The 27,593-nt window shown below is 33.2% G+C and overlaps 1 protein-coding gene across 1 annotated transcript in view; it reads left to right on the forward strand.

The window, feature by feature from the left end:
• The window catches only part of LOC114328012 (disintegrin and metalloproteinase domain-containing protein 10-like), a gene marked incomplete in the record, with an annotated part of 957,890 nt that overhangs the window by 255,815 nt on the left and 674,482 nt on the right, over nt 1-27,593 (forward strand). The window contains 1 exon segment of the mRNA XM_050649896.1: nt 16,668-16,786. Within this exon segment, the coding sequence (XP_050505853.1) occupies nt 16,668-16,786 (119 nt within the window).

A 27,593-nucleotide genomic window follows, 5' to 3' on the forward strand; every position in this document is an offset into this window, starting at 1 on the left:
ATTTTTCTTGTACTTCTGTTGGATTGCATCCTCTTCAAATGTCCATAATAGTCCATTTGTCTCTTTACTATTTTGTTCATTACTGGTTCTTGGTTGACCATTCTCCTAATAGTCGCGTTGCTTAATCTATCTCATTTTGTTTTTCCAACTATCCTTCTTAGGTGTAGCTATAGGTTATTCTTTCCATACCCTAACTATTTGTTTTGGATTTATTTGGATTTGCTTTGATGTATCTCTTATTGCGCTTATAACCTTTCGTTTTCTTCCCTTCATGTATCGCATTGTTGTCCAAAAATTTATGTTATTTGTTACATATTCTTCGTGTAGTTGTTCTCCAAATTCTTTCCATAATTTTGCTTTTACTTTTGTGACCTTTGATCTTCTAATCCCATTTCGATGTATTTTTATCATGTCATTTTCTTCTTTTTCACTTCTGCCTTCACTTCTTTATTGCACATTCTTGTTTATTTTTAATTGTTTATTACATTTTTTGATTCTACATACTTTAGCTGCTGTTTTCTATAACACTTCACTGTAAGTATATCCATGTATGTTTCTTCCATTGTCCATGTTTCTTTTTGACCCTCTTTATATCTAAATCTTTTATTAGTGTCCTTCTTGTAAAGTTCTCGCTCACTTTCTATCTTGAGTTCGTTTATCTTTATTTTCTTGTACTCTTTTCTTTCCACCACCTTTATTTTGTTATTCTCCAGTTTTGCAGTGACTATCCTGTGTTGTGTAGACAATTCCTGTTCTTTTTCATTAATATGTTTTGTATGGTTTGTTCTAGGTTTCTCGTATAGACTATATAGTCGATGAATCTTTTCACATTTCTCTCTTTGTTGACTAAATATGTTTTCATAAATGGTTTGTTCACTAAATATATTTTCTATTCTCAGGTCATTCATTTGGCAGAATTATAGCATTTTGATCCCATTTCTATTTAATATTTCTTCCTCATATTGTCCAATACATCCTAAGCCTCTATTAGCGTCCTTACCTAAATACTCTTGTATTCCAATCTCCCAAGATTATTATTTTTTCTCTTCTCTCTAATTTGTCTAATTCATTTTGGAGTTCGTTGTGAATTCTATCATTGTCTCTTCTTCATTAAATTCTTATTTTGTCAAAAATGAATAACCATTTTAAATTTCGTTGCCACACGAAACTACAGCCGCATCATCATTCCAGTTCAATCAGAGAGTGCAGCAAGCACCTCTACCGGTTTCGAAACTTACTAGTCTCTCATCAGGAGGCACATATGCTGCTCTCTCTGACCCAACTAGGACAAACCCCGGCGTGCAGGCACGGATTGCAACGAAGAAATGGCAGGGATGCCCTAGCGGCAACTGCTAGCAAAAAACCAAGTTTTTAATCTAATAGCACATAAAACAACACCCAAAAATGGTATTATACATCCTACCAGCCTATTCATTCCTATACATTCCTGCCATTTCGTTCGTTGCAATCCGTGACTACACGCCGGGGTTTGTCCTAGATGGGTACAGCAGGTGTGCCTCCTGATGAGAGACTAATAAGTTTCGAAACCGGTAGAAGTGCTTACTGCACTCTCTGATTGAACTGGAATGATGATGCGACTGTAGTTTCGTGTTGCAACGAAGTTGAAAATGGTTATTCATTTTTTATTTACATGTTTACTCTGATTGGAGTATGAAGGGAACCATTCTCGTTGGAACTTTTCCACGCTGAGCAGATGGGACGTGAATTATAAATTGTAAAAATCCCTCATCTTCCTTAGATTCAGCATCCGTTATGGCTTGCAAATTGTAGAAGCCTCGGAGGTGTTACCAGAGAAGGTTCCCATTGTTTGAGAAGGCCCGTGATTGTTCGTTTCATTCCCATTATTTCTCTAATGCGTTCGCTGGTAATCCTTTCTCTTCTAGATCTTCCTGCTGCTCTTCTCCAAATATCCATTTCCGTTGCTCTCAGCGTTGCCAGTATTCTTTCTTTCAGTGGTCAGATCACAGTTGTGATGCTTTTCAATATAGTCTCATTAGACTCAATATAGTTTCATATATCCTCTTTGTATTTTTTTTGATTGATGGACACGAATACTTGACGGCAAAATGTAGAGTAACCGATATATTATATATTTTAAAATGTATCATAAAACACACAGCACTCCTTTTAATAACATTCAAACATATCAAAACAAATGCCTTATAAAAACCTACAAAATATAGGTTGTTCGTAACAACCCACAGTATAAATTTCCTTCAAAACACGGATACTATCACGATAGTAATTCCATTACAACGTCAACTCATGCATTTTGAACAGCAACCACCAATTCTTGTATTACTAAAATAAATTTATAAGTTACAACGTAATAAAAATTTTTACGGAGGCATAAACTCAACTATTCCCTCAAAATAACTACAATCCAAAGGGGTGTAATGAGCGTATGGCACGAAAGCCAACCGGTGACATAACGTAATTTATATAATATGCACCAGAAGAGAATCATTTTGTGTTTAAAATATATCAGTAAGCTATGTTTAAAAATTTGAACGTTTGTAAATAGTGTAACATAAGGAAAACAAACCCTTAAATTAATTGATAATTTATAATAGAGTTTAAATTTAGATATTTACTTTTAGTTGGAATTGAAATAAGGTTTTAGTGGAGCGTGTTATGATTTAATATTTGTCATTATCATTCTATTTACCTTATCCCTATGTGGGGTCGGCTTCCTTAATTCCCTAATTGCATTTCTCCGTACAATTCTATCTTGGGTCATATCACCAATAATCCTCTTTACCAACATGCCCTGCTTAAACGTCTCCTCCCAGATCTTCTTTGGTCTTCCTTTCCTACTCCTTCCAGAAATCTGCATTGCAGCAATTCTTCATATTGGGTGATTAACGTCTCAATGTTGAACATGACCAAACCATCTTAACCTATGTTCTCTCATTTTGGCATCAATTGGTGCCACACCTAGACTTCCTCTAATTTTATCCTTTTCTGTCACTCCACTCATCCATCTAAGCATTCTCATTTCCGCCACATGCATTCGTTGTTCCTCTTTCTTTTTCACTGCCCAACATTCAGTTCCGTACATCATAGCCGGTCTTATGGCTTCTTTATACAATTTTCCCTTCAGCTTCATTGAAATTTTTCTGTTGCACAACACACCACTCGCTTCCTTTCACTTCATCCATCCAGCACTAATTCTACTGCATGCATCTCCATCTATTTCTCCATTACTCTGTAATACCGATCCAAGGCATTTAAAACTCTCACTTTTCACAATCATTTCACCATTTTATTTGTAGTACCTCTATCTTTAAACGAACATTCCAAATACTATGTCTTTGTCCTACAAAGTAATTAAAACTATTGCTTTTCATAATCATTTCACCATCCAAAGATATCATTTTATTTGTAGTAACTCCATCTTTAAATAAACTTTTAAAATACTCTGTTTTTGTTCTACTAAGTTTTACACCTTTTTCCTCCAGAGCTTGTCTCCACTGTTCCAGTTTTTGTTCTAAGTCTATTTCACTATTTCCTACTAACACTACATCATCAGCATACATTAAGCACCATGGAATGTTACCCTGTAGTTTCGTTGTTATCTGGTCCAACACTAATGAGAATAAATTAGGACTAAGCACCGAGCCTTGGTGCAATCCTACTTTCACATGAAATTTATCAGTCTCTCCCACACCTGTCCTAATACTAGTCGTTACTCCCTCATACATATCTCTCACAATCTTTACATATTCACCAGGAACTCCACAGAATCTCTCGAGGAATTCTATCAAATGAATACCGTCTGAGCATTTGTTTCTTTATTCCTGTATTTTCCATCAATTGTCTTATAATGAATATTGCATCTGTTATTGACCTGTCCTGCATAAAGCCAAATTGATGGGATATTTCGATCAATAGCACACGACCCCTTTTCTCATTTAAAAAAAAAATCATCGATTACAACATTACGTCATCAGGCCCAGATGGATTAGGTCACTAGTATGATATATATGCCAAAAATCGACCTGTTTCGGGATTTTTTTCCAAAATCGCCCATTCATGAAAAAATTAATTTATTCCAACATTTACTCACTCACTGTATAGTAATAGAGCTCCATACTACTTAAAATACTATCCCTTGCCTGGAAAAGTTAGTATCATGAGAAAAACCTTATTTCGCTGAAGTATATATCTTCATTTTTATCGAAATAAGTTCCATCAAAGTTTTCACTAAAGAAAAAAGTTTCCGCAAATAGTTTCGTCAACAAATTTTTGAGATTATTTAAGATTTTCAATTCGTAGAACAACTTTGGAATATTTAAAGTAAACAAAAAGCAGTGTTAAACATTCATCCCGGTTAACCCAACGAATTAGTTTTTGTTGACAGGAAAATTGAATTACGATTATTTAAAATTCACCCTCTATAGTTAATCAGGGAGTAGAGAAAGGAAGCACATAGGGCCGTGTTCCAAAAACGTCTTTTAGTTTACTAAGTCTTCTGGAACGCGTTTGTGTAAACAAGGAATGAAAGTACAAAGCCGCTTCCAACCCCTAAAGAAGTGCGTCGGGGGTTAATAATTGTGACACTGTAAAACGGTGTCATTGCAGCTTATCAATATGGTATCTTAAAAGGTAACAAATAAGTCAATAAAGAAAAAACAGCTGAAAAAATCTTGCAGTGGTTTCTAAAAGGTATATTACGAATAGCTTATGGCAAATCAGCGAGGACGTACAGTTGATTTTTCTTTGTTTTTTTTTAACAATATAATTTTAAACAATGAAGCATTAAACAACTGGAGGAGAAAATGCGCAGGGATGGGAATAGAACTACAATTACATGATAAATATTTCATGATCAAGTGATTATGGCAAATGATGAGGAAGACATGGATTATATGATTCTAAAGTTAACCGAATAATACGAAAATTGTGGACTCACAATCAATGTAAACAAAACATCATCAACATCAATGTTGCTACAGCCTTATGAAAGAGCCTTCACCTTGCCAAGTCTATTACGCCAGTCAGTGCTATCCATTTCCAACCGTTGCCAGTTTGCTGCGCCTATTTTTTTCCCATCCTCATCTACACCATCGTTTCATCTGAGTTTTGGCCTACCCCTATTTCTACTTCCCACATAGGGATTCTTCTAGGAGGGTTGTTCTGCTGTGATCTTGCTAGATGCGCTGCCCATCTTAGTCTCCCTATTCTTATAAGAGATATTACGTCTTTACCACCAAATATACATGTATATTTATATCTATGTATGTTATATTTATAAATATTGTATGTTTATATCTGTGGTATATCTCGTATGTACTTTCTCCTCCAAACACGATTTTCACAGATGCCACAGAATATTCCTCTTAGGATCCTTCGTTCAAATATAAGCAGAAGGTTTTCATCTGCCTTGGAGATGATCCATGCCTCCGATCCATATGACAACACTGGTTGTATATGGGCTTTGTATATGGGCTTTGTATATGGTTATTTTTGTTTTTTTGGCTTACGTTTCTGCTTCTCATATGTCTACTTAGTCCAAAATAGCACTTGCTTGCTAGGATTATCCTTCGCTTGATTTTTTCCGTCATGACGTTCTCCTTGGTGATCAGGGAGCCTAAGTATGTGAATTTGTCAACCACTTCAAAGGTATAGTTCTCAACCGTAAATAAACAAAACAGAATGACTTAAAATAAAGGACGAAGAAAGAGACCCACAACTCTCGATTAGAGATATAAAAATACGAAGAATTTAAATACTTAAGGACAGTCATAGCGAAGGAAGGAACATCGAAACGGGGCATCCAGCAGAAAATACAACAGGGCCGATATGTGGTAAAAACACTAAACTCGTTACTTTGGTCTCCTAAAATTAGTTTAAAAACCAAAATGACAATCTACAAGTCGGTTTTAGAACCAATTTTGACGTACGGATCTGGAACGAAAAGAAAAACTGGAAGTAGTAGAAATGGACTTTCTAAGAAGAGCATGTCGGATATACATACTTGATCACATCTCAAATGAAGAAGAACAGGCAGGATTTACAATACAGTAAATACAATAGAATCCAAACAGCTTTTATGGTACGTGCATGTAATGTGAATGAATGATGAACGATGGCCAAAACAAGCCTTAAACCATTTCCATGGAATAGAAGGGGATGAAGACCAGCATTGGAATGGAGAGAAGGAATCAGAGGAATAATGAGAGATAGCGCCATAAATGAGGAGGAATGGAACGACCGAAAAATGTGGATCTCGAAATGAGGGATGCGGCAGAGACTGTATAGGATCCCCGTAGATATAATATTGTTTTAAACAAATAAGTATCCCTTATAAACTAAGCTTAACATGAATTTCATTATTTAAGCTCTATGGATATTTTTTTTATTTTGATTACTCTAACGCTTTTGTTTAAAAATAAATGTCTAAAAATTAGTTTTTAAAATTTTGAATTTGACGTTCACTGTGTTTATTTAGCAGTGTACTAAAATTAAATTTACCACCGTTGACAATATAAAGCACTTTCACCTCTTCGTAGAATGAGACGAAAACATAATTATGGATATTTGAATTGCCAGAATTTAGAATTGTTTGCCATTTCGCAAAAAATAAGTACGTTTCAGCCTATACGTCTGGAAGTACCGCTCTTTTTAACAAAATTAAGAAATCAGTTTAACATTTTTTTCTTTGGTAATATTAGCATTTTTTTTTCTTTTTTGTCTTGGACTATGGTCATTCAGCCAGTCTCAATCAAAAGTAAATGTATTAAAGATATTGCCAATTAGTGAAACTTGGTTATTATAATATTATTACAATTTTTTATTTCTTATTTACCTACTCATTACAGCTAATGTACATACTATGTTAAAAAATATAAATAATATTATACTACTTAATGTTTATCAAGAACACATAGTGTATACATTTTACAAATTAAAATATTAATATTAATATTAAAATAAATTCATTCTTTTTTGTATTTTATTTTAGTTTTTTTTGTTTTGTTTTTTGATATGTTTTTTTTGTCACTACGATGGGATGTCAACCCGGTTCAACCCCGCGGAGGTTTTTAACCTCTTAGTGATTTTTTCTTTAATTTTTTTTTATTTATTTTTTTTATTATTAATTTTTTTTTATTTTTTTATTTATTTTTTTTATTTTTTTTTGTTTCATGTTTTTATTTTTTTTTTATTTTTTTTATTTTTTTAATATTTTTTTTTATTTTTAAAATTTTTTTTAAACATATTTTACAAATACCTATAACTAATTACAATAATATTTTACTATCCGACAAGAAAGATACCAAACAGTCAAAAATTTTCTTTTTATTCAGTGACAGAATAAAGAGAATATTTACAGGGAGTGGGATATTAGCATTGAAAAGAATTATATTGTTATCACTTGCAACCCATTCATCCTTTTTTTAATTAATAATACAGCTTTATAACTTCTTTCGTCTCATTTTTATTATAAATTTTGATTTTATAAACTTCCCTATCCGGTTAAAACTCCCTCCTCTACAGTTAAACCTCCAATATAGAACGTGAATCATTTAACAATATATTCATCTGGCCCGGAAAAATGCGAGACTCAAAAAACCCCCGAGTCCCGAGTTCCCAGTTATATATCATTTCTTCGCCATCCCTCGTCATTTTAATTAGGTAGGAAATGCTGGTCTGGTAAATTGGGTGCTTTATATTTTTTCGTCCTTTATTCTTTCGCACGATATTTAGTCATTTCGCAATTATTCGGAAACAATGAGTTTTACTGCGAGAATGAAATGACATGTCTAGTGTCTAATGTACTACCAAAGTGAAAATAATAATGTAAACTGCTGACGGATTTGACGCGATACTTGATGGGACTTCATTTTATCTGACATTAAACCACTGAAAACTTTTATAAATAACTCTAGTTTATAGTGTCCTGCGCCTCCCGGTTAATATTTTCCAGCCGCGTCGATCTCTTCAATCTCCTGGTCGCAGATCTCTCTCAGACATTGCTTTCTGGATTCCACTTATCCAGATAGTTTTCGGTCTGATCCTTTTCCTTCTTTCCGGGGGTTAGCATTCTATTGTCAGCTTTGGGAGTCGATATTCCTAAATTATGTGTACATGGCCATACCAATGAAGTTTTTTTGTCTGAATTTCTTTAATTATGTTTGCTTTTCTGTTCATAATACCTCGTATAATACTCGTTAATTCGTTATATGAGAGGCTTTGGAGATGCAGGCTGATCTTCGCCAGAAGTCTATTTCCAGTGCGAACAATTTCTGTTCTGTTCGCTTATTCAGTTGCCAGGTTTCACATCCATACAGTACCACGCTTTTAAAGATGCTATTATATAGATATGTTTTTTTTATGTTTGATGTTATTTGGCCAAAGTAGCGAGTTCAAAGCTCTTATTACTTTCTTTCCTTTCACAATTCTTTCCTCTATTTCGAATGCCATCCTTTCACTTTGTTAGATTCTCGTTCCAAGATATACACAATCAGAGCTTGGTTCGATAAACATATCCTCTAGTTGTAACACATTTTTCTGTCCTCCTATACCCATATATTTGGTTTTCTCTATATTGGCGTATAGGCCCCATTTTTTGTATTCTCGAAACAGCTGGTTTGTCATAGAATATCACCACCTGTTTATTCTAAGCAATCACCACCTGATCATCAACAAAATGTAGTGTGTATAGTATTCATTCATAATTTAGCTGCATCCCCATTAAACCGGGAGATATTAACAGAAGTTCAACCACGATTTTTTAAGTCCTGCCCTTTGCAATACTGGAAGGTTAGAGAAGGTACTTACAATTTGTGGAAAAATCCACGGGTTTCCTGTGACATTTTCCTGTGAAAATTAGATTTTCCATGAAAAAAAAAATTGGGAGTTGCGATGAATTTTTAAGTCCTGCCATATCCATAGAATAACAGGACACTATTGATTTTATGAAGAAAATTTTTTGGGCAGGACGGTTGCAAAAGGACTAAGGGAGTATACAGATATACAAACATGTAATGAAAATAATGAAATTTTCATAATTTTCTAAGTCCTGCCAACTTAATAAATTAATCATATTTATTTCAAAATGACCAAAAAAAAATGTTGGCATGACGTCACCTAATGTTTAACTGCACTTGTTTCTTGGAAAATTCTGTATAAAATTTTCACTCTGGTTCCGTGATTTTCTAAGTCATAAAATAAATTTTGTTATAAAATAAATAATTTCAGTAGACATTATTCAAAATGGCAGGATGTTTAGTTACACCTTTTTTACTATATATAGTTAAACATTTGTAAGAAAATTCGTGGAAAATTACACAATTTTCTAAGTCATGCCATTTCGCACATATCTCAAGAAGGTTAATATAAATATATTTTCAAAGAGGCAGGATGGTTGTATAGTTATTTCGTATAAAAAAATTAAATTGTGTGTCTGTAAAATTATTTCAGGGTCTTATACAAACATATTCATATCACCACAATTTTCTGAGTCATACCATGTCGAGTATGCTTAAAAAACACTAATAAATAATACAAAAAATTAATTTGTATATCATTAAAACAATCGTATCCTATTATATATTATTTTCCTGAATAATGTCTCGGAATTTTTAAACTGTAACATCTTTATTTTAAGTGATTAGATCGTATTTTTATCTAAGTAAACGCAATAAAAGCAAATAAACAATTTTTACAATTTATTGGTTATAGTAGGGAGTTTACCTACACATTATATTATACAGGGTGTCCAGAAGCTCTCATAACAAACGAAAACCGGAGATTCCTCAGATAATTTTAAGAAAATTTAACTCAATTCACCTAGTTCAAAAATGCTTCCAAGGAAAGCTAAAGCTCTTTAAAGATGGCGTCTTGTAATTCATCATCGTCATAATTCAACCCGGATCTACCCAATGCTGGATATAGGTCTCCCTCAGTCTTCTCCATGCATTTCTGTCCTGTGCTGTCTGCATCAAGTTTCTGTCGATCTGTTTGATGTCATCAGACCATCTGGTTGGCGGACGACCTCTACTTCGATATGCTTCGTCTAGAAGAAGCATATCGAAGTCTTGTAATTAGTTTCTTTAAAATAGCTGCAGAACGCTTTTATTTGGAAAAATAAAAACTGGTACACTTATTTATCTTCCAGAGGTCAATTGTCAAATGTCAATTATCAATTGTCAATTTTTAGTACCGGTCATAGGGGTCCGTTTTGGGTACGGAAACGGATATTTTATCGAATAACTTTTCTGTCTAACTTTTAAGCATTTCTGACACTGGATTATTAAATTCTGGGATAGTTTTGTACTAAAAGGTACTTTTGCTTTAACTCAGAAGAATACGCAGTGTTCTAGAAAAATCGATTTGAAAAATTTTTCGTTTTTTGGTTTTTTGAGTTTAAAAGAATTTAGAAAAATTCTATTTAGGAAAACGAAAACTGCTACGTTTATTTCTCTTCCAGAGATGAATCGATTTTATCAATTGCGAATTTCTAGTACTGGGCCTAGATTCCGTGCACTGTAGATATCTACAGTCGCTTTCTGTCGATGGCAATTGTCATGAAAATATTTGAATTTTTAGTTTTAATTCAAATATTTTCTTGTTTTACTAAGTGTCACTTCAGCATCAATTAGAGTATAACCTAGCAAAACTAGAAAATAATTCAATTAAAGCTAAAAATTCAAATATTTTCATGACAATTGCCATCGACAGAAAGCGACTGTAGATATCTACAGTGCACGGAATCTGGGCCCTGGTCATAGGCATCCGTCTTGGGTAGATCAACGCATATTTTATCTCATAACTTATTGGTCTTTAAATTTTTAGACATTTTTGAGAGTAGAGTATTAAATTATGAGGTATTCTAGTAGTAAAAGTTACTCTTGCTTTAAGTCGGCAAATACACCGTTTTTTTTTATTTTTTTAAGATTTTTTTCAAATTCAAATAAGAGGTGTACAATATAAAAATGGGTGGAAATTGCATTTTAGTGCATAACATGCATCCAAAAGTGCATAAACCTGTCAAAATCAGTGTATTAAGGGCAGAATTTTGTTATTTGGGAGGTTTATCGAGTTACGAATACGCAAGCAGAACCGACCTCAGAATCACCTAGTGCCCAGAGTTGCTGCTAAGGCACGTCATATGGAGTTTCGTGGGATATCGACAATAAATTAAAGAAAACAGATTATTCGAGGGTTTTTTGGATGGCCGAACACGAATATGACATTACAACTGACCCTCGGAGCACCTGGTGCCCAGGGTGACTGATCTCGAATTTAGAGAGTTTTTGGAGGTCGATTCTGATGGCGTATTCATGTTCAGCAACCACAAAGCTCCTCGAGTAATCTACTTGCATCACTTTAGTGTCTGAAAGCCTCGAAATTTAAGAATATGGCGTGTATATTAGTCACCCCGAGCACTACAGTATAATTCAATAAGCGATGCAGGGCATATAAACAACGATAAATTTAGCAGATAATTGTTAAAGATGTTCCAAATGAGTCTACTCGTTCCGATAAGTAACAGTATAATTATGACACTTTATTAATTTTTTTCTTTTCCCAACTATTAATGTTTATTGCATAGTAAATAAATTATTGTTATCACTGAACACATAGGATGTGAAAAAATGATCCGATTTATAAAATTAATGAATATTTTATGCATACATGCAAGTAACAGTTTTTCAAAAATATATAAAAACTAACCGAAATGTCCATCTTTATTTCGTTACTGCCGACGTCGTCGGCAGCTCATACAGGTTCGGACAAGATTTAAGTAGGTATAATTTCGGTATTAAAATTTTGTAATTTGAATCGATTTGTTAGTAAATTTTTAGTGGTCTTGATGGTTAAACGACAATAAATTTTATTTATGCTGTTAATGTTGAATTAGCAATTATTTGTCGTGCCATTTAAAACTATTTAAGTATATATTTTTATTTGTATAACGACCCTATCTGTACGTGATTGTGATTACCGTAACAGTAGTAACCACGTATTATTTCAATAACAGATAACAGATATTGAAACCAAAAATGTCATCCACTGATTCTGCTGATGAATTGGTTGAAAATATATGGAATCCTCCTCGAAAACGCAGTAAAAGAAGCCCTCTTAGCGTTGAAGTTAAAGAAATAATTTTAAATGTTTTTAAATGTGAAAGACAAGAAAATCCCGGGATAGTGGTTGAAGATATGTATTGTGAAAAAAGTGGCCAATAAAGTTGAAGTTTGTGATAGAAGTGTTTACGCTGATCAAGGAATACAAAACGAATCATCAATTCGCTGAACCTTAGGGCTTGTTTATATGCAGGCGGTTTGCCAACGTCGACGTCGCGGTTTATCTGAAAAACCCAACCGCCGTGGTTCAAGTTAACATAGAAACAAATGCAACCGCTCAAAATCGTACATATGCAACCGCGAGTTTTACGCGGTTTACCAGCGTTTAAACAGGTTAATCGTGACGTTTACGTTGGCAAACCGCCCTATCTAAACAAGGAATTAAACCTATGACTTGCATGCCTCATTGCAGGACTTTACGTTTAGTTCTGATGACATTTACAGTAATATGCATTCCCCAAAATTTTCAAATTTAGATAAGTTAACAGTCACGAGTCACGACATATTAATAATTAATTATGAATATATAATATATAGGGTGTCCCAAAACTAGCGGAACGGTCGAATATTTTGCGAAATAAACATCGGATCGAAAACTGAAAAATACGTATTCAATAATTTTCAATAATTTATCAAATGGCATCAAACACCAACCCCCACTACACCCCCTGGAGGTGGGGTAAGGGGTAACTTTAAAATCTCAAAGAGAAACCTCCAGTTTTTATTGCAGATTTGGATTCGTTACGTAAAAGTAAGCAACTTTTATTCAAAACATTTTTTCGAACTGTGGATAGATGGCGCTATAATTGGGAAAAACGATTTATCCTGATACCATAGGTAAATTATAGAAACGGTCTAATATCTCGAGAAATACACTTCCAAATGAGAATCCAAAAAACAGGTTTTTAATATTTTTCTAAAACTTATCGATAAACACCAAACATGACCCTTCAACCCGCCCCCTGGATGTGGGGTGGGGGGTTACTTTAAAATCTTAAATAGCAACCCCCACTTTTTATTGCAGATTCGCATTCGTCATGAAAAATTAAGCAACATTTATTCAAAACATTTTTTAAAATAGCATAGATGGCGCTAATAAATGGTATTTTTCCAATTAAAGCGCCATCTATCAACAATTCTAAAAATGTTACGAATAATATGTTGCTTAATTTTTCATGACGAATCCGAATCTGTAATAAAAAGTGGGGGTTGCTATTTAAAATTTTAAAGTTAACCCCCACCCCACCTCCAGGGGGTAAGTTGGAGGGTCATGTTTGGTGTTATTCGATAGGTTTTCGAAAAGTATTAAAAACCTTTTATGTTTGTTTTCTCATTTGGAAGTGTATTTCTCGAGATATTAGACCGTTTCTATAATTTACCTATGGTATCAGGATAAATCGTTTTTCTCAATTATAGCGCCATCTATCCACAGTTCGAAAAAATCTCTTGAATAAAAGTTACTTACTTTTACGTAACGAATCCAAATCTGCAAAAAAACTAGGGGTTTCCATTTGAGATTTTAAAGTTACTCCCCACCCCACCTCCAGGGGGTGTAATGGGGGTTTGATGTCATTGTATAGATTTTTGAAAATGATTGAACACGTATTTTTCAGTTTTTCGATCCAATGTTTAGTTCGCGAAATATTCGACCGTTCCGCTACTTTTGGGACACCTTGTATATTATTTCAACATAATTGAGTAATGAGTATTTTTTTGTTATTATTTTTATGAAACTTTTTGGAATTGTACACACAACTAAGTATATCAAAAATTAAAAATAAAACTTATATTTTTTGTAGGCACTCTGTACATAAAATTGTTGGCAAAAAAATAAATTCTTGGGTTTTTCGCCCTGTATAAATGGTTCCTATTATCGGATATCAACTAAAACAATCAGGTTCTTTGTCGAGCACTTTTGCAAAATTAAAATATAAATTTCGTATTTTATACGATAATATATATATATTCTGACTAAACAAAAGATAATCCTAAATGCGGCCCTGTTGAGGCCTACACGTGTTAATATTTACATCGCCCTGCATCGCTTATTGAATTATACTTTAGGTAAAGATCTGTTCTAATGTGACATTCTTGTTCAGAAACCACAAAAACCACCTGAGTAATCTGTCTGTATCAATTCACTGCCGAAATTAATATATAAATATGGTACAGAAAATGCTTAACAAATAAAAAGGTACCATAAAATACCATTTTATTATAATACTAAAATACAGGGTGTCCCATTTAAGAGAACTCAGAAAATACTCACTCCGAGTTTCAACCAACCCCGTATACTAAAATTAAACATTTTGGTATACTATTAATAACTGACAATAGTAGACTATATTAAAAATCGTTTAAACATAAATTAATAGAAGTTTGGATATCAAATCACTAACAATAGGTATAGGGTGTGAATGTTCCTACAAAATTAACAAAAAAACGTAATTATATTTTAAACTACCTCGTAAAATATTTCAAAACACTATATTTTATTAAAGAGAACATCGAGTAGAATCCAAAAATGTAAAAATATACAGGGTATTCCAGTTAAAAAAAAAACAAAAATTTGTGTCACCCTGTGAAAACGGGTAGCCCTGTATATTAGAAAATACTGTTAAATCATAGTCCTATCTGTGGCCTATGTTTTACCTAAATAACTTTTTTCGTATATCTTACGACAAACGAGTAATTGGACTTTGTCACACTAATGCTCCACCCTGTATACAAAATAACCATAAAACCATCCTGCCTCTTTGTAAATAGACTTATATTAAGATTCTTGAAACATGTGCAAAATGGCATGACTCAGAAAATCGTTGACTTTTTCACGAATTTTCTTACAAATCTAGGACTCCTGTCGTCTTACAAGAACCGTTTAACCTTCCTGCCGAGTACCGAAAAGGTATTGATTGTATTTGAGTATTATAACTTTTTAAAGGCAGAACTAAGAAAATCACGGAATCAGGGTGAAAATTTTCCGCAGAATTTTCCAAGGGACAAGTATACTTAAACATTAGGAGACGTCATGCCAATATTTTTTTTGATCATTTTGAAATAAATATGTTTAGTTTATTTAGTTGGCAGGACCTAGAAAATCATGTAAATTTCATTATTTTCCTTACATGTTTGTATACATATATACTCCGTTACCCCGTTTGCAACCCTCCTGCCAAAAAAATTTTCTTCATAAAATCGATGGTATCCTGTCTATCTACGGATATGGCAGGACTTAGAAATTCATCGCAAAACCCTATTTTTATTTTTTGGGAAAATCTAATTTTTACAGGAAAATGTCACAGGAAATTTGTGGATGTTTCCACAGATTGTAAGTACATCGTCTACACTTCCAGTATTGCAAAAGGCAGGAATTAAAAAATCGTGGCTGAACTTCTGTATAATATCTCCCAGTCTACATGTCAGAACATGATTTCCGCGATTTATTCAAGACCTCAAGTATATAGATTTTAAACAGTGTAGGCGATAAGCTGCATCCCTGTTGTAGTCCCTTATTCAGCATGAAGTTATTGGATAATCTGTTGTTCATTTTTATTTTGCTTGAATAGTGTTTTAGAATTTTTCACTGCTTTGATTAAAGTTATGTTAATAGGGGATTTTGCCAGGACATACCATAACTTACACAGTGGTACGGTATCATATGCCTTATACTAAATTTATAATAAAGATGCAGTAGAAATAAACAAACCAAGACACGTTAAATGCTACTAGGAGCACAACCGAATCATAATTTACAATGTATACATTGTATACAACGTATACATTGTAAAGCCCAAATCATGATTTCCAAAGTTTATACATTGTAAATTATGATTCGTGAGTGCTCCTAGAAGCATTTAACGTATCTTGGTTTGCTTATTTCTACTGCATCTTGAATATAAATTTAGATTAGTTAGTGTCTGGCTACTTTTTTTCCGTTGAGTTGGTTGAGCGTGAAGATCTGGTCGATGCAGAATCCTGCTCGGAATCCTGCTTGTTGTTCGATCTCTATAAAGGTGCATATTCATTTTCTATTAGAGTTTTTAAATTTTTTCCATATAATCTGTTAAAAGTGCTGGTTACAGTAATGCAGTGATAGTTCTTGTAGTTTTTCTTGTTGCCCTTTTTGTATTGGGGTTATCCATCCTCTTTCCAATTTTCTGGTGTGTTTTCTCTATGTGTGTAGCTGTTGAAAATTAAGGTTATTAATTTGATCAATTTTGCAGTTCCATTTTTTATGAGTTCCGCTGGGATTCCTTCTGGACCACATGTTTTTTTTATTTTTTAGTGATTTTATCATTCTCTCATCGAGTTAATTTGTAATAAATTTTCTGGAAGTATTGTTAGAAGAATGTAAACATTAACATAGTAAATTGCATCAAGGTGCTATAAGAAAATAGCTTGAGAACAATGTATACTCGCAATCTAAACCCGCCTCTCTCCCATTTCCTGACCCTTTAATACTCCCGGCTCATGTCACTCTGTGCTCAATAAACTGGACAATGTTTGCTTTGGTAATGAGATTAGATAGCTAACCTTTGAATCTTGTTTCAGGTTATTTAAGCTCAGGCTCTTTCCCGACGAAGAGTTGTTTGCCAACGATATATCCTTCGAATCGACTGGGGGCGTCATCAACTTCGATCCGACGGTTGTGTACACTGGAAATTTGGAAGGTGAGTAAAAACAGAATTTCATTTATATACTGCAATGACCAGGGTCGAAGCCAGGGACGTAGCGTCAAAAAGGAACTAAAATACTTGCTTCCGTAGAACATAAAATAAATGCCATACATACCATAAAATAAATATAATCTACCAAAAACGCGATATTTCTACTATTGTGGGATTAAAAACTCAACAATTCGGAATCGTGAATCATCATCATCATGGCTTATTCACTCCTGGCGGGGTGTTTGCCGCCCTTTTGGGCTCTCTGGTTCAGTTGTTGCGGAGAATAATTCCGCTGTTGTCTTTTATTATTATAGCAGCGTGTTGTGTGACTTGGCCCTGTCTATAATTTTCCTCCATTCTTTCCGGTCCTTACACCGCTCCTTGTAGATTCTTAGCTTCTTTATGGCTCCTAAGACTTGATCTGTCCATCTTGTTTTGGGTCTTCCCTTTGGTCCCTTTGTTGTTGGTTTCTAGCCGGGTATTCGCTTTAGAGTAGAATCTGGGTTTGCTCTTTCTGTGTATCCCAGCCACCTGAGCCTTTGCGCCTTCGCAAATTTGATTATGTCTTCACCCTGGATGGCTTCTTTAATTTCTTCATTGGTTAACCTTCTAAATTCGCCTACACCTATCCTCACCGGACCTATTATTCGTCGAATTATTTTTCTCTAAGAACTTCATTTCACCTTTTTGTACTAAGCACATCGTCTTTGCACCATAGGTACTAATAACTGGCCTGATTGCGGTCTTGTAAATTTTTAATTTGGTTGTCTTATTAATGTGTTTACCTTTTAAGAATTTTTCCAGCAGGTTTTATGACCCAGTAGGATGAGTTCATTTATTTTACCGTTCTAACATTTTTGCCATTCACCATCAATCCCAGTTATTTGAAACTATGTACTCTTTCAAAGGTATATGCACCAAGTTTAATTTCTTTTTCGATGTTCGTACTCTCTTTTGAACATTTGAGGTATTTCGTTTTTCTTTGGTTTATTACTAGCCTTCTCTTCTTTGCTTCTTTATCTAGTACTAATAATATCTTCTGCGTTGTTAATAAGTCTCTACTAACCAGTGCAATATCGTCAGCATACGCTATCAGTTGGGCTATAGTGAATAGAAATATAGGAATAGTTCAAAGAGAATTGAATCATAGTTTCTTGGAATTCAAAATTAACGAGAGATATATAGACCAATTATATTACAGTCTACAATAAGCACAAGTGTATTTTCCAATTAGTATAGAGTGTGTACTAAATTTCCATAAAATTAGAATAATTCACTTACTAATTTTCTATTCGAAATAAATAAATATTATCTTGTCTTATGTCTTATAAATGCAGACTGTTTTATAAGCCATGTGTTATACCCGTACTAACATACGTAGCTGAGACAAGGAAGAGACAACAAAGACCAAACAAATAATGAGAACAACAGAGATGAAAACCCTAAGATCCATAAAAGTTATCACACTCAGAGATAGAAACGAAGACATGTCGAGAGAGCTAGGCGTTTAAGACGTAGTGAGATGCACAAGAGCACGACTACGCATGTGGAGAGACCACGTAGATCAGATGGACCCTGAACGTATGGCGAAATGGACGAAGACACAGAAGCCCAACACCAAGCGACCCATAGGAAGACCCAAAAAACGATGGTACGAGAGCTGGTGCTCCGGATTGCAGCAGAGACTGTAACAGAAAAAACAGGAAATAGTCCTATTAAAAGAAGAAGAAGAAGAAATATTATCTTGTCATGAGCCTTCTAGGCCTGTAGTGCTGAAATAAAAATCTGTGACTAAGGGATCTGCTTCCAAGCCATCTTCATACACACACGTTGATGTGTATTGCCAATATATGGCGTAGGAACAAAATTCGTCCATCTCTTGTGTTTGAATTGGTGTAGAATTATGGTATAATTTCGGGCTCCCATGCCTTCATCAGACTGTGAGGCTGAATCTCAAACACAAGTGACCAACTAATGTCTCCTAGCTGTTTCGCACTTAAGTGGTTAGCGTATAAAGGTGCTTTCTACTTTGATGGTAGTGAACGAAATAATTTAGTAATATATTAAAGAACGAATATCTTTGAATTAGGCACGAGGGTAAATTTTTATTTTACTGGGCGCATACGCACAAGGACAGTATGGTATAAACGTTATACGGGATCTTATTGGGTGTTAAAATCATCTGTCAATAATTGTTCAATATGCAGATTTTGGATAAACAAATTAATGTTGTGTATATTAGTTTTTATTGTTGTGATGGCAGAGAAAGAAGGAAGTTTATAATATTGTAGTGACTTTTTAAATAGTTTTTAAAAGCGACAGGTACGTAATAATTGTAAATGTTTCAGTATCCTAATAAAACATTTCATTGGTACCTATCTATTTGGAAAATTTAAAAAGTACCTACCAAAATAGTACGTAATGCTTTGATTTACATAATTTGATTACCATCAAAATTTCTATCAATATTCACCTAATATATTGTTTTCTTGCTCTATGTTTTGTTGTCTTTTAATATTTCTTTCATTACTAAATAATTTCAATTCAAAATGAAAATAATTTGCTTAAATTCAGAACCGTCAAAAGTTTAATCCGTTTAGTTAGTTGATCTTCGCACATGATGACACATGGTCTCCGTGGGTAAAAGTTTAAGGTGAATGAATTTCAATACTAACTGCGCTGATAAGCGGGTTCGAACCCCAATGGAAACTTTTATTTTTTTATACATTTTATGATTTTAAGTTTATTTATTATATAATTTTTTTTCAGAAAATGCGTATTTAGTTAAAAAATTTTCCTACATTGCATTGTTCAGAAATCATTTGTGGCATTTTTCAATGTGTTTGTTTGTGTGTGTTTTATTCTTTTATTATTTTAATTTTTGGCACTGTTTTAATAAAAATTGTTAAGAAGCAGTAAGTACTAAAATTAGCTTAATATTTAAATAAAATATAAATAAACTTTTTAAAGTATATTAATTTCGTTGAAATCATATATTAGAAGTATCTTCTTACGTGCGTACAAAGTACACACACATTCTTTTTTTAAATTTACCCCACCATGAGAAGTACTGTAGAAATATCTCATTCCATCCATGTCAACCCTCCCAGCGAAGAATAAGAAATTTTCTTTCTACTCGATCTCTCAATTTTTGGACCTTATTGGTGTACATATAGCCGCTCAGATGGCGCCACCAATAAAACCTTCTGACACAAACGTAACCTCAATCTTTTGTTGACATAAATCGATAGTTTCATTGCGATATAACAAGTCGTGTAGATAAAGTGAATTTTTTAAGATAGCAAGTCGGTCGAAAAATGGATCTTAGCAGAGAACATTTTCGAGCAATAATTTTTTACAATATTCGGAGAAGATTATCTCGACAGGAATGTCATGCTGAAATGGTTTCTGTGTTTGGGAATGAAGCATCACACCAGTCAACTATTCCCACTGGTTATGCGAATTTCAACATGGTTGCGGTTCGTCAGCTAATTAAGGATAACCGCCGCGTAACATACCGGGAGATAGAGGCATCTTTGGGCATTTCAAAGACCTCGATCCAAAAGATCCTACATGAAGAACTGGGTGTTAGGAAGTTGGTTCGCCGTTGGATCCCTCATTTGCTTACAGAAGAGCAAAATGCAATTGGTGTCGAAAAACGTTCAACGGTTCAACAAAGGAAGCTCAAAAAACCTTAGTTTTGTTAGTGGCGATGAATGTTGGATTTACTCCTACCAACCGGAAAATAAATGCCAATCCGTTGCGCTGTGTGGGTGTTTCACGATGATGAAAAACCAAAAAAAGTGATCCGTTCTCGAAGTGTGTCAAAATCTGGTCATGTGGCAACAATTGCTTTAGAAGATCGAAGAACGGTTACTTCTGGTTGGTATACCTATAACCGTTTGTTTACCAGAAGCTATCGCGAAACTCCGACAAAGCAACATATGACGGCTAATCATGCTACATCATGACAATGCAAGCGCTTACTCTGCCCAAAAGGCAATAAATTATGGAGCTTCAAAACATCGAACTGTTAAACCTTCCACCATCTAGCCCCGATCCGTTCTGTGACTTACTCACGTTCCCAAAGAATTTAATGCTTGGCCAACGATTCCAGTCGCCAGAAGAAGCTATCGATGCCTTTAAAACAGCAATTTTGCAGGTGTCAACTGAAGACTGGAATAACTGTTTTGCCAATTGGTTTGAATGTATGCAAAAGTGTATCGATATTGATGGGACGTATTTTGGGGAAAAGCAATAATGCACTTTAAGTCTATATATTTTTTGTTTTTATGGCTATATGCAAAACTAAAAAGATAACCTATCGTATTGCGAACTACTGATGTAATCTATAAAATTGAACAGGCCTAATTTTGAGAACGGCTGATATGAACACCAGCCTCTATTTTTCCTACAATTTCGCTCACATAATTGGCCGTCATCGTTTTACGTTGAAACTGATGGCTTTCTATCGTAGTGAAGCTGCTCCCGCGAAGAAAAATAGAGTAACAACAGGAGAACTAAGTGCACTGAAATATGCTGGAATTATAATGAAGACAAATGAGATTGCATTAACGTCGATGTCGTTATGGGAAAAGCTTGTTACGAAGCCAGTGTTTGTTCAGTTTATTTTTTTTAACTTGTTTGTTACTTAAACACAAAATTCCCAAAATGTTTAATTTTGAATAGGAAAACATTTTATAGTAGGGGAGGAAAGTATGCTAAATTTGCAGTTACTCGAGCGTTATGGGGACCTATTGGGATGTGAACAGTAGGTCCTAAAACCAAAAAAAGTTAAGTTAAGTTTTTCATAAAGTGGAGGACATTCCGTTTTTAAATTTAATTTTCCATTTCCAACAATCGTTTTTTCCGATTATAGCGCCATCTATCCATAATTCGAAAAAATGTCTCGAATAAAAGTTACTTATTTTTACGTAAAGAATCCAAATCTGCAATAAAAATTTGGGGCTCCTATTTAAGATTTTAAAGTAACCCCTCATCCCACCTCCGTGGGGAGTCGTATTTGGTGCCATTCGATAGATTTGTTAAAAATATTGAATAGGTGTATTTTGCAGTTTTTCGATCTGATGTTTTTTTTATGGCATGGACTTTATGTCATTCAGCCAGTCACAACATGAGGTATCTAGTGTCGTGTGTAGAGTGTGTGTTGAGTAAGTGTCTTGTTACTTTGCAAAGTCGACGTCATTGTCTTTGCAAAGAGACGCTAATTGTATCCGAACGTCTGCGGTCCCTCCGGTGAGTACCGATCTCAATGATCTGATGTTCATTTCGCGAAATATCGCAGGGTTCGTATTTAAAATTTTAAATTTACCCCCACCCCTACGCGTGAAGGGTCGTGTTTGGTATCATTCGATAGCTTTTTGAAAAATATTAAATACTTATTTTTTAGTTTTTCGATTTGACGTTCATTATGCGAAATATTCGCTTTTTTTGTGAAACTTTGTGGCTCACCCATTTCCTTATGCCTCGCTCAAATCGTCAGATTTTTGAAATATAAACTGTTTTGCATGTAGTTAACTTACCTTATATTAATCTGACGATTTCGAGTTTTCTAAGGATAGATTTTTTTTTCGGACCCCCCTTAACGAACTTCCCTGTATTAAGAGCCAATATATGGTAGAGGTACATTTACAGGGTACAAGGTTTCTGTCCATGTGATAATCTGACGCGGTCGAGTAACTGCAAAAATCCCCGCTTTGGTTCCCCTACCATTAGTTCTACAGCGTGTCTACTTGAGTTGGAAACATATGGGAAACTTTTTTATTATTAATTTTACGAAAAAAAAGTTATTCTTTATAAAAAGTTCTGCATGCCCCAAAACCTAAGATTCAATTATCAGATATCAAATTTTCTCAATATTATACGAGGTATGTCAAAAAATATGAATTTCGGCTAAGGGTAAAGTACCTTTATTTCTCTCAATATCGAAAATTCTTATTATGAAAAGTTGTTTGGAAATAAAAACCAAGCTCAAATATGTAATTACATGCTTCTAATTGGAAAAAAATATTTTCCAAATTTTTCTCAAATTTATTGATACTAACTTCGTTTTTATTCATTACACATACGATAACTCTTTTATTATTACTTTTACGAAAAAAAGGTATTCTTTATAAAAATCTCTGTATGTCCTAAGACCGAAGATTCAACCAACAGATATGACATTTTATTAATTTTATACCAGTTATGTCAAAAAATATGAATTTCACTCAAGAGTAAAGTACCTTTATTTTTCACAATATTGAAAACGGTTATTAAAAAAGTTGTTTAGAATTAAAAACTATGTGTCAATATGCAATTACATCCTTCTAATTGAAATACTGTGAAATATAAAGGTGCTATAATATTGAGCGAATTTCATATTTTTTGACACACCTCGTATAAAATTAATAAAAGTTGATATATCATGGTTGTGTCTTAGATTATAGACCATGCAAAGTTTTTTATGAAGAATAACTTTTTTTCGTAAAATGAATAATAAACGAGTTATGATATTTGTAATAATTAAAAACGATGTTGGGTATCCATAAATTTGAGAAAAATATTTTTTTTTTTTCAATAAGAAGCATGTAATTGCATATTTCATCTTAGTTTTTAATTCCAAACAACTTTTTATCATAAGAATTTTCGATATTGAGAGAAATAAAGGTACTTTACCCTTAGCCGAAATTCATATTTTTTAACATACCTCGTATAATATTGAGAAAATTTGATATCTGATAATTGAATCTTAGGTTTTGGGGCATGCAGAACTTTTTATAAAGAATAACTTTTTTTCGTAAAATTAATAATAAAAAAGTTTCCCATATGTTTCCAACTCAAGTAGACACGCTGTATAAAACACAAAGCAAAATTTAATAATTATTTAATCGTAATACTAGTTACAAAACCATTAAAAATAAATATTAAAAAACTGATACAAATAATTTGTCTAACCTTCCTTCTAATATCATTCTCCTCATTCCTCGAGCTCTTGTCAGGGTACCTATGGTTTCTTATGTTGTTTATGTAATTTGTCGATCTTGTCAAAGACTAATAGACCAGTAAGGATATGTAAAAAAACGTCTATTTTTGGATGTGAAAGGTGGCATTCGGATTTTTGCAGATAAAGTTAGGTAACACCTTCAGTACTAATAATTGACTTATGCTCCTTCTCAAATATGCCCGGAACATTAATAAAAAAATTAAAATATTTAAAAATTTCGAAATACGTCAATTTTTTTCTGCTTTCTTTGCTTATAACTTTAAAACGATTCGTTTTGGAACAAAGTCGTAGAAAAATAAAATAAAGATAATTGAATTTTGTATGATATACGACTGGTCAAAAATGTCTTAACGTATTACCTTTTCTGCAATATAGCAATAAATACAAAATAAGGGGGCAAAATACGCCTGTTGTTATTCATTGTTTTTAACCACTTTGGTGGCACTTAGAACCTTAGTAATTCGCTGAGGAAATTTTCTGTAACATACTTAAACCGTGTACCAAATTAAATTAAAATCGACTTAATAGATTTTGCATAATAAATTTGTAATCTAAATGTTTTTAAAAAAGTTCAAATTTTTTAAAATCTTTCTGAACAAAATGTAGACCATTTAGAACTTGTCTAATTTTTTTACATATAAAGAGGTGCTCTACCTATCTAATACACTTTACATAATTAAAATCGGATTATTTAAGGGGCCTCAGCAATGTTTTAAACTTATAAACAATTTTTTGGCTTATAAACAAATAGCTTTGTTTAATATTAAAAAAAATCATTTTTAGCAATGCAAATAATTAAAACCGGTATAATTTGACCTAAACTTTCAAATGCTGTCAACAGAATTGCTATTTTATTTTTTAATCAAAAGTTATTCGCGTTCAAAAATTGCAATTTTTCGAATTTTTGAAAGTTTCACTGCGTTTATCTCGAAAACTATGCATCCTACGAAAAAACTTGTAAGAACATTTTTTGCTTAGAATTACCCAAGAAATACAAAAAAATGTTTTATTTCGCGAAAAATCGATGTTATGTAATTCCTTAAGTTCTTTGTTTATAACAATCTTATCGACATCCGGATCAACTGTTACCCAAAAAAATCGTGTTCTACGGGTCAAAAAATACATAAAAATCTTGGGTAAGTCCATCTAAATAAAGGAGCCCGTAGCACCCCCTCCTGGTCACAGGACTAATTTGTTTATAAACCAAAAAATTGTTTATAACTTTAAAACATTTCTGAGGCTGCTTAAACAATCCGATTTCAATTCTGTAAAGTGCATTGGATAGGTGGAGTGCTTCTTTATATGTAAAAAAATCTTTGTATGTTCTAGTTTTTGTTGTGCAAGAGTTTAAAAATTTTTAATTTTTTAAAAAAAGTGTAGATTGCAAAATTTTTATTCAAAATCTAGTAAGTCAATTTTAATGAAATTTGGTATACGGTTTTAGCACATTACAAAAATTTTCTAAGCGAATTAGGAAGTTTCCAAGTGTAACCTAAGTGATGGAAAATCATTGAATAAGGACAGGCTTGTTTTGCCCCCTTATTTTATATTTATTGCTATTTTGCAGCAAGGGTGATAAATTAAGACATTTTTAACCAATTGCATCTGATAGAAAATTTAATTATCTTTGTTTTATTCCTATACGACTTTGTTCCAAAATGAATCGTTTTAAAGTTATAAGCAAAAAAAGTAGAAAAAAACGAAATTTTTTGAAATTGTTAAATATTTTATTTTTTTTTTATTAATGTTCCGGGCATATTTGAGAAGGAGCATACATAAATCAATTATTATTAACGAAGTTATCACCTAACTTTATCCGCAAAAATCTGAATGCCACCTCTCACATCCACCTAAAAACAGATCCTTACTGGTCTATAATCAGTAACGTTTTTATATCCTAACTTACTATCAAATTTAATCTATAAATCACCCAGTCGTGTATTCTTAGCTTGCTCTAATTTTTAAAGCCTTGTCAATTTTAGTTCTTTTCTTGTCAAAATAATAGCGTTTTCAATTAATTTGCACTATGCCCTACACTAACTAATTACGGCATTGCCCTCTTGAGTTTTCTTTTTTCGCTAAAGTTATCCAGAAGCTGTATGGCCTCGAAATTTTCATGTTGTGAAAGCCTTTCTTCGTGCCTGCAGGTGATTTCTTGTATTACTTCAACATACCCCACCCTGGAAAGGTATTTGCCTATCTGTCTTCAAAAAAAGAAAGAAGTACATATTAAGGCGGTGATCTCCAATACACGCTATACGCACTACGCAGCCTACGGCGTCTATTGGATACCACTGGCTAAGTCGGTGGTCACTAAAATTTACCCCGTAATTTGAAATTGTTTTAGAATTACTCTTTTTTAACTATTTTCGGTTGTACGATCGTTTTTATCCTCAAAGTTTATTAAAAGTAACGAAAATGAACAATTTTCCTACGGCATAGCGCTGTACGTAACCTAGGGCATTTATTAGAGACCACAGCCTAAGAAAAAAGCAATATGTATGCTATAAACTACATATCTACAATGGTATAACAATTATCATCAATTTATATACATATACTCCGTCTAATTTACTTACCGTTGCACGTCATCCGCGTCATAGCCCATGACGTCACATGATACCAACACGAAATATTTAGACAGTAGGTGTGTTCTTTTTTAGAATCATTTTGCTGAATACACTGGCATTACAGCCACTAGACATATTTTATTATGTAGGCGTAGAAATTATATTTAACGATTTCTATTAATGTTAACTAAAATAAATACACAATAATTAGTTTCATTTAATTTGTATAAAGCGTTTTTATGAAGCATATTTGTTCGGAACATACTGTAATTGTAATTGAACGAAGGTGGTATTTTGGCATAAATTGCTAACATTTATTTGACAGTTGCGGTGATGTCACTTCATATTTGTTTTTATTCTTTACTATAAGTATTTGTTTCGTTATATTTACTATTTTTATTACACAAGGAAATAGCTTCAGAACAACATTACTGTTTTTATTATGTACTTTTTTGCACGATTGATCATTTTTGACTGTTTACCGTGACAGATTTTACGTCAGTAGGTGACATTTACTAGCAACTCGACGGTAAGTACTCCAACTCGACGGTAAGTAATGCACTTACCGTCGAGTTAAAAAATCTCTTAATTTTAATTGATTTTTTGAAAGAATAAAGAAAACTAACGAATTATTTATTAATATTGAAACTTATGGTACAATTTGTTAAATTATTTAATGAAATCCCACTTGTAGAAATTTTTCAAATTGCTCCCGTGTAAAAATGCTAGCTTTCTTAGGCCTATTCGCGGTGTGCAAGTACTTGGAAAGGGAAACGAGAAACGACCGTGCGCGAGTCGCGGAGAAATATTGCATCTATCTTAAATAATTCATATTGTCAATTGAAATTGTCAAATTGACGTATATTTCATACCTTCTGTCATTGACGCAGAAAAATTATATATTGCTCCACAATATTGATATGATATGCAATTATTATATAAAGGTAAATTTAATTAATTGTATTTTGCTTGCAGTACTGCATTTTAATAACTGATTTTATTTACTACATACAATTGTTTACGTTTGCTAAACATAACCTGCATCTTATTTTTTCTTCTTATTATTTTTTTGGACTATGGTCTTGACAATTATCCAGCAACCAGGACTAATATAATTGGCCAATATAATTAAAAGTGCGAAAAAAAGTACAGAGCGTAGAAATAGAGGTCGCTTTGCCGAACTTGCACGGTCCCAATAGCCAACATTTTTTCTCTTCATATACGCGATCAAAGT

Source organism: Diabrotica virgifera, chromosome 1 (assembly GCF_917563875.1).
Source record: "Diabrotica virgifera virgifera chromosome 1, PGI_DIABVI_V3a".
NCBI lineage: Eukaryota > Metazoa > Arthropoda > Insecta > Coleoptera > Chrysomelidae > Diabrotica > Diabrotica virgifera.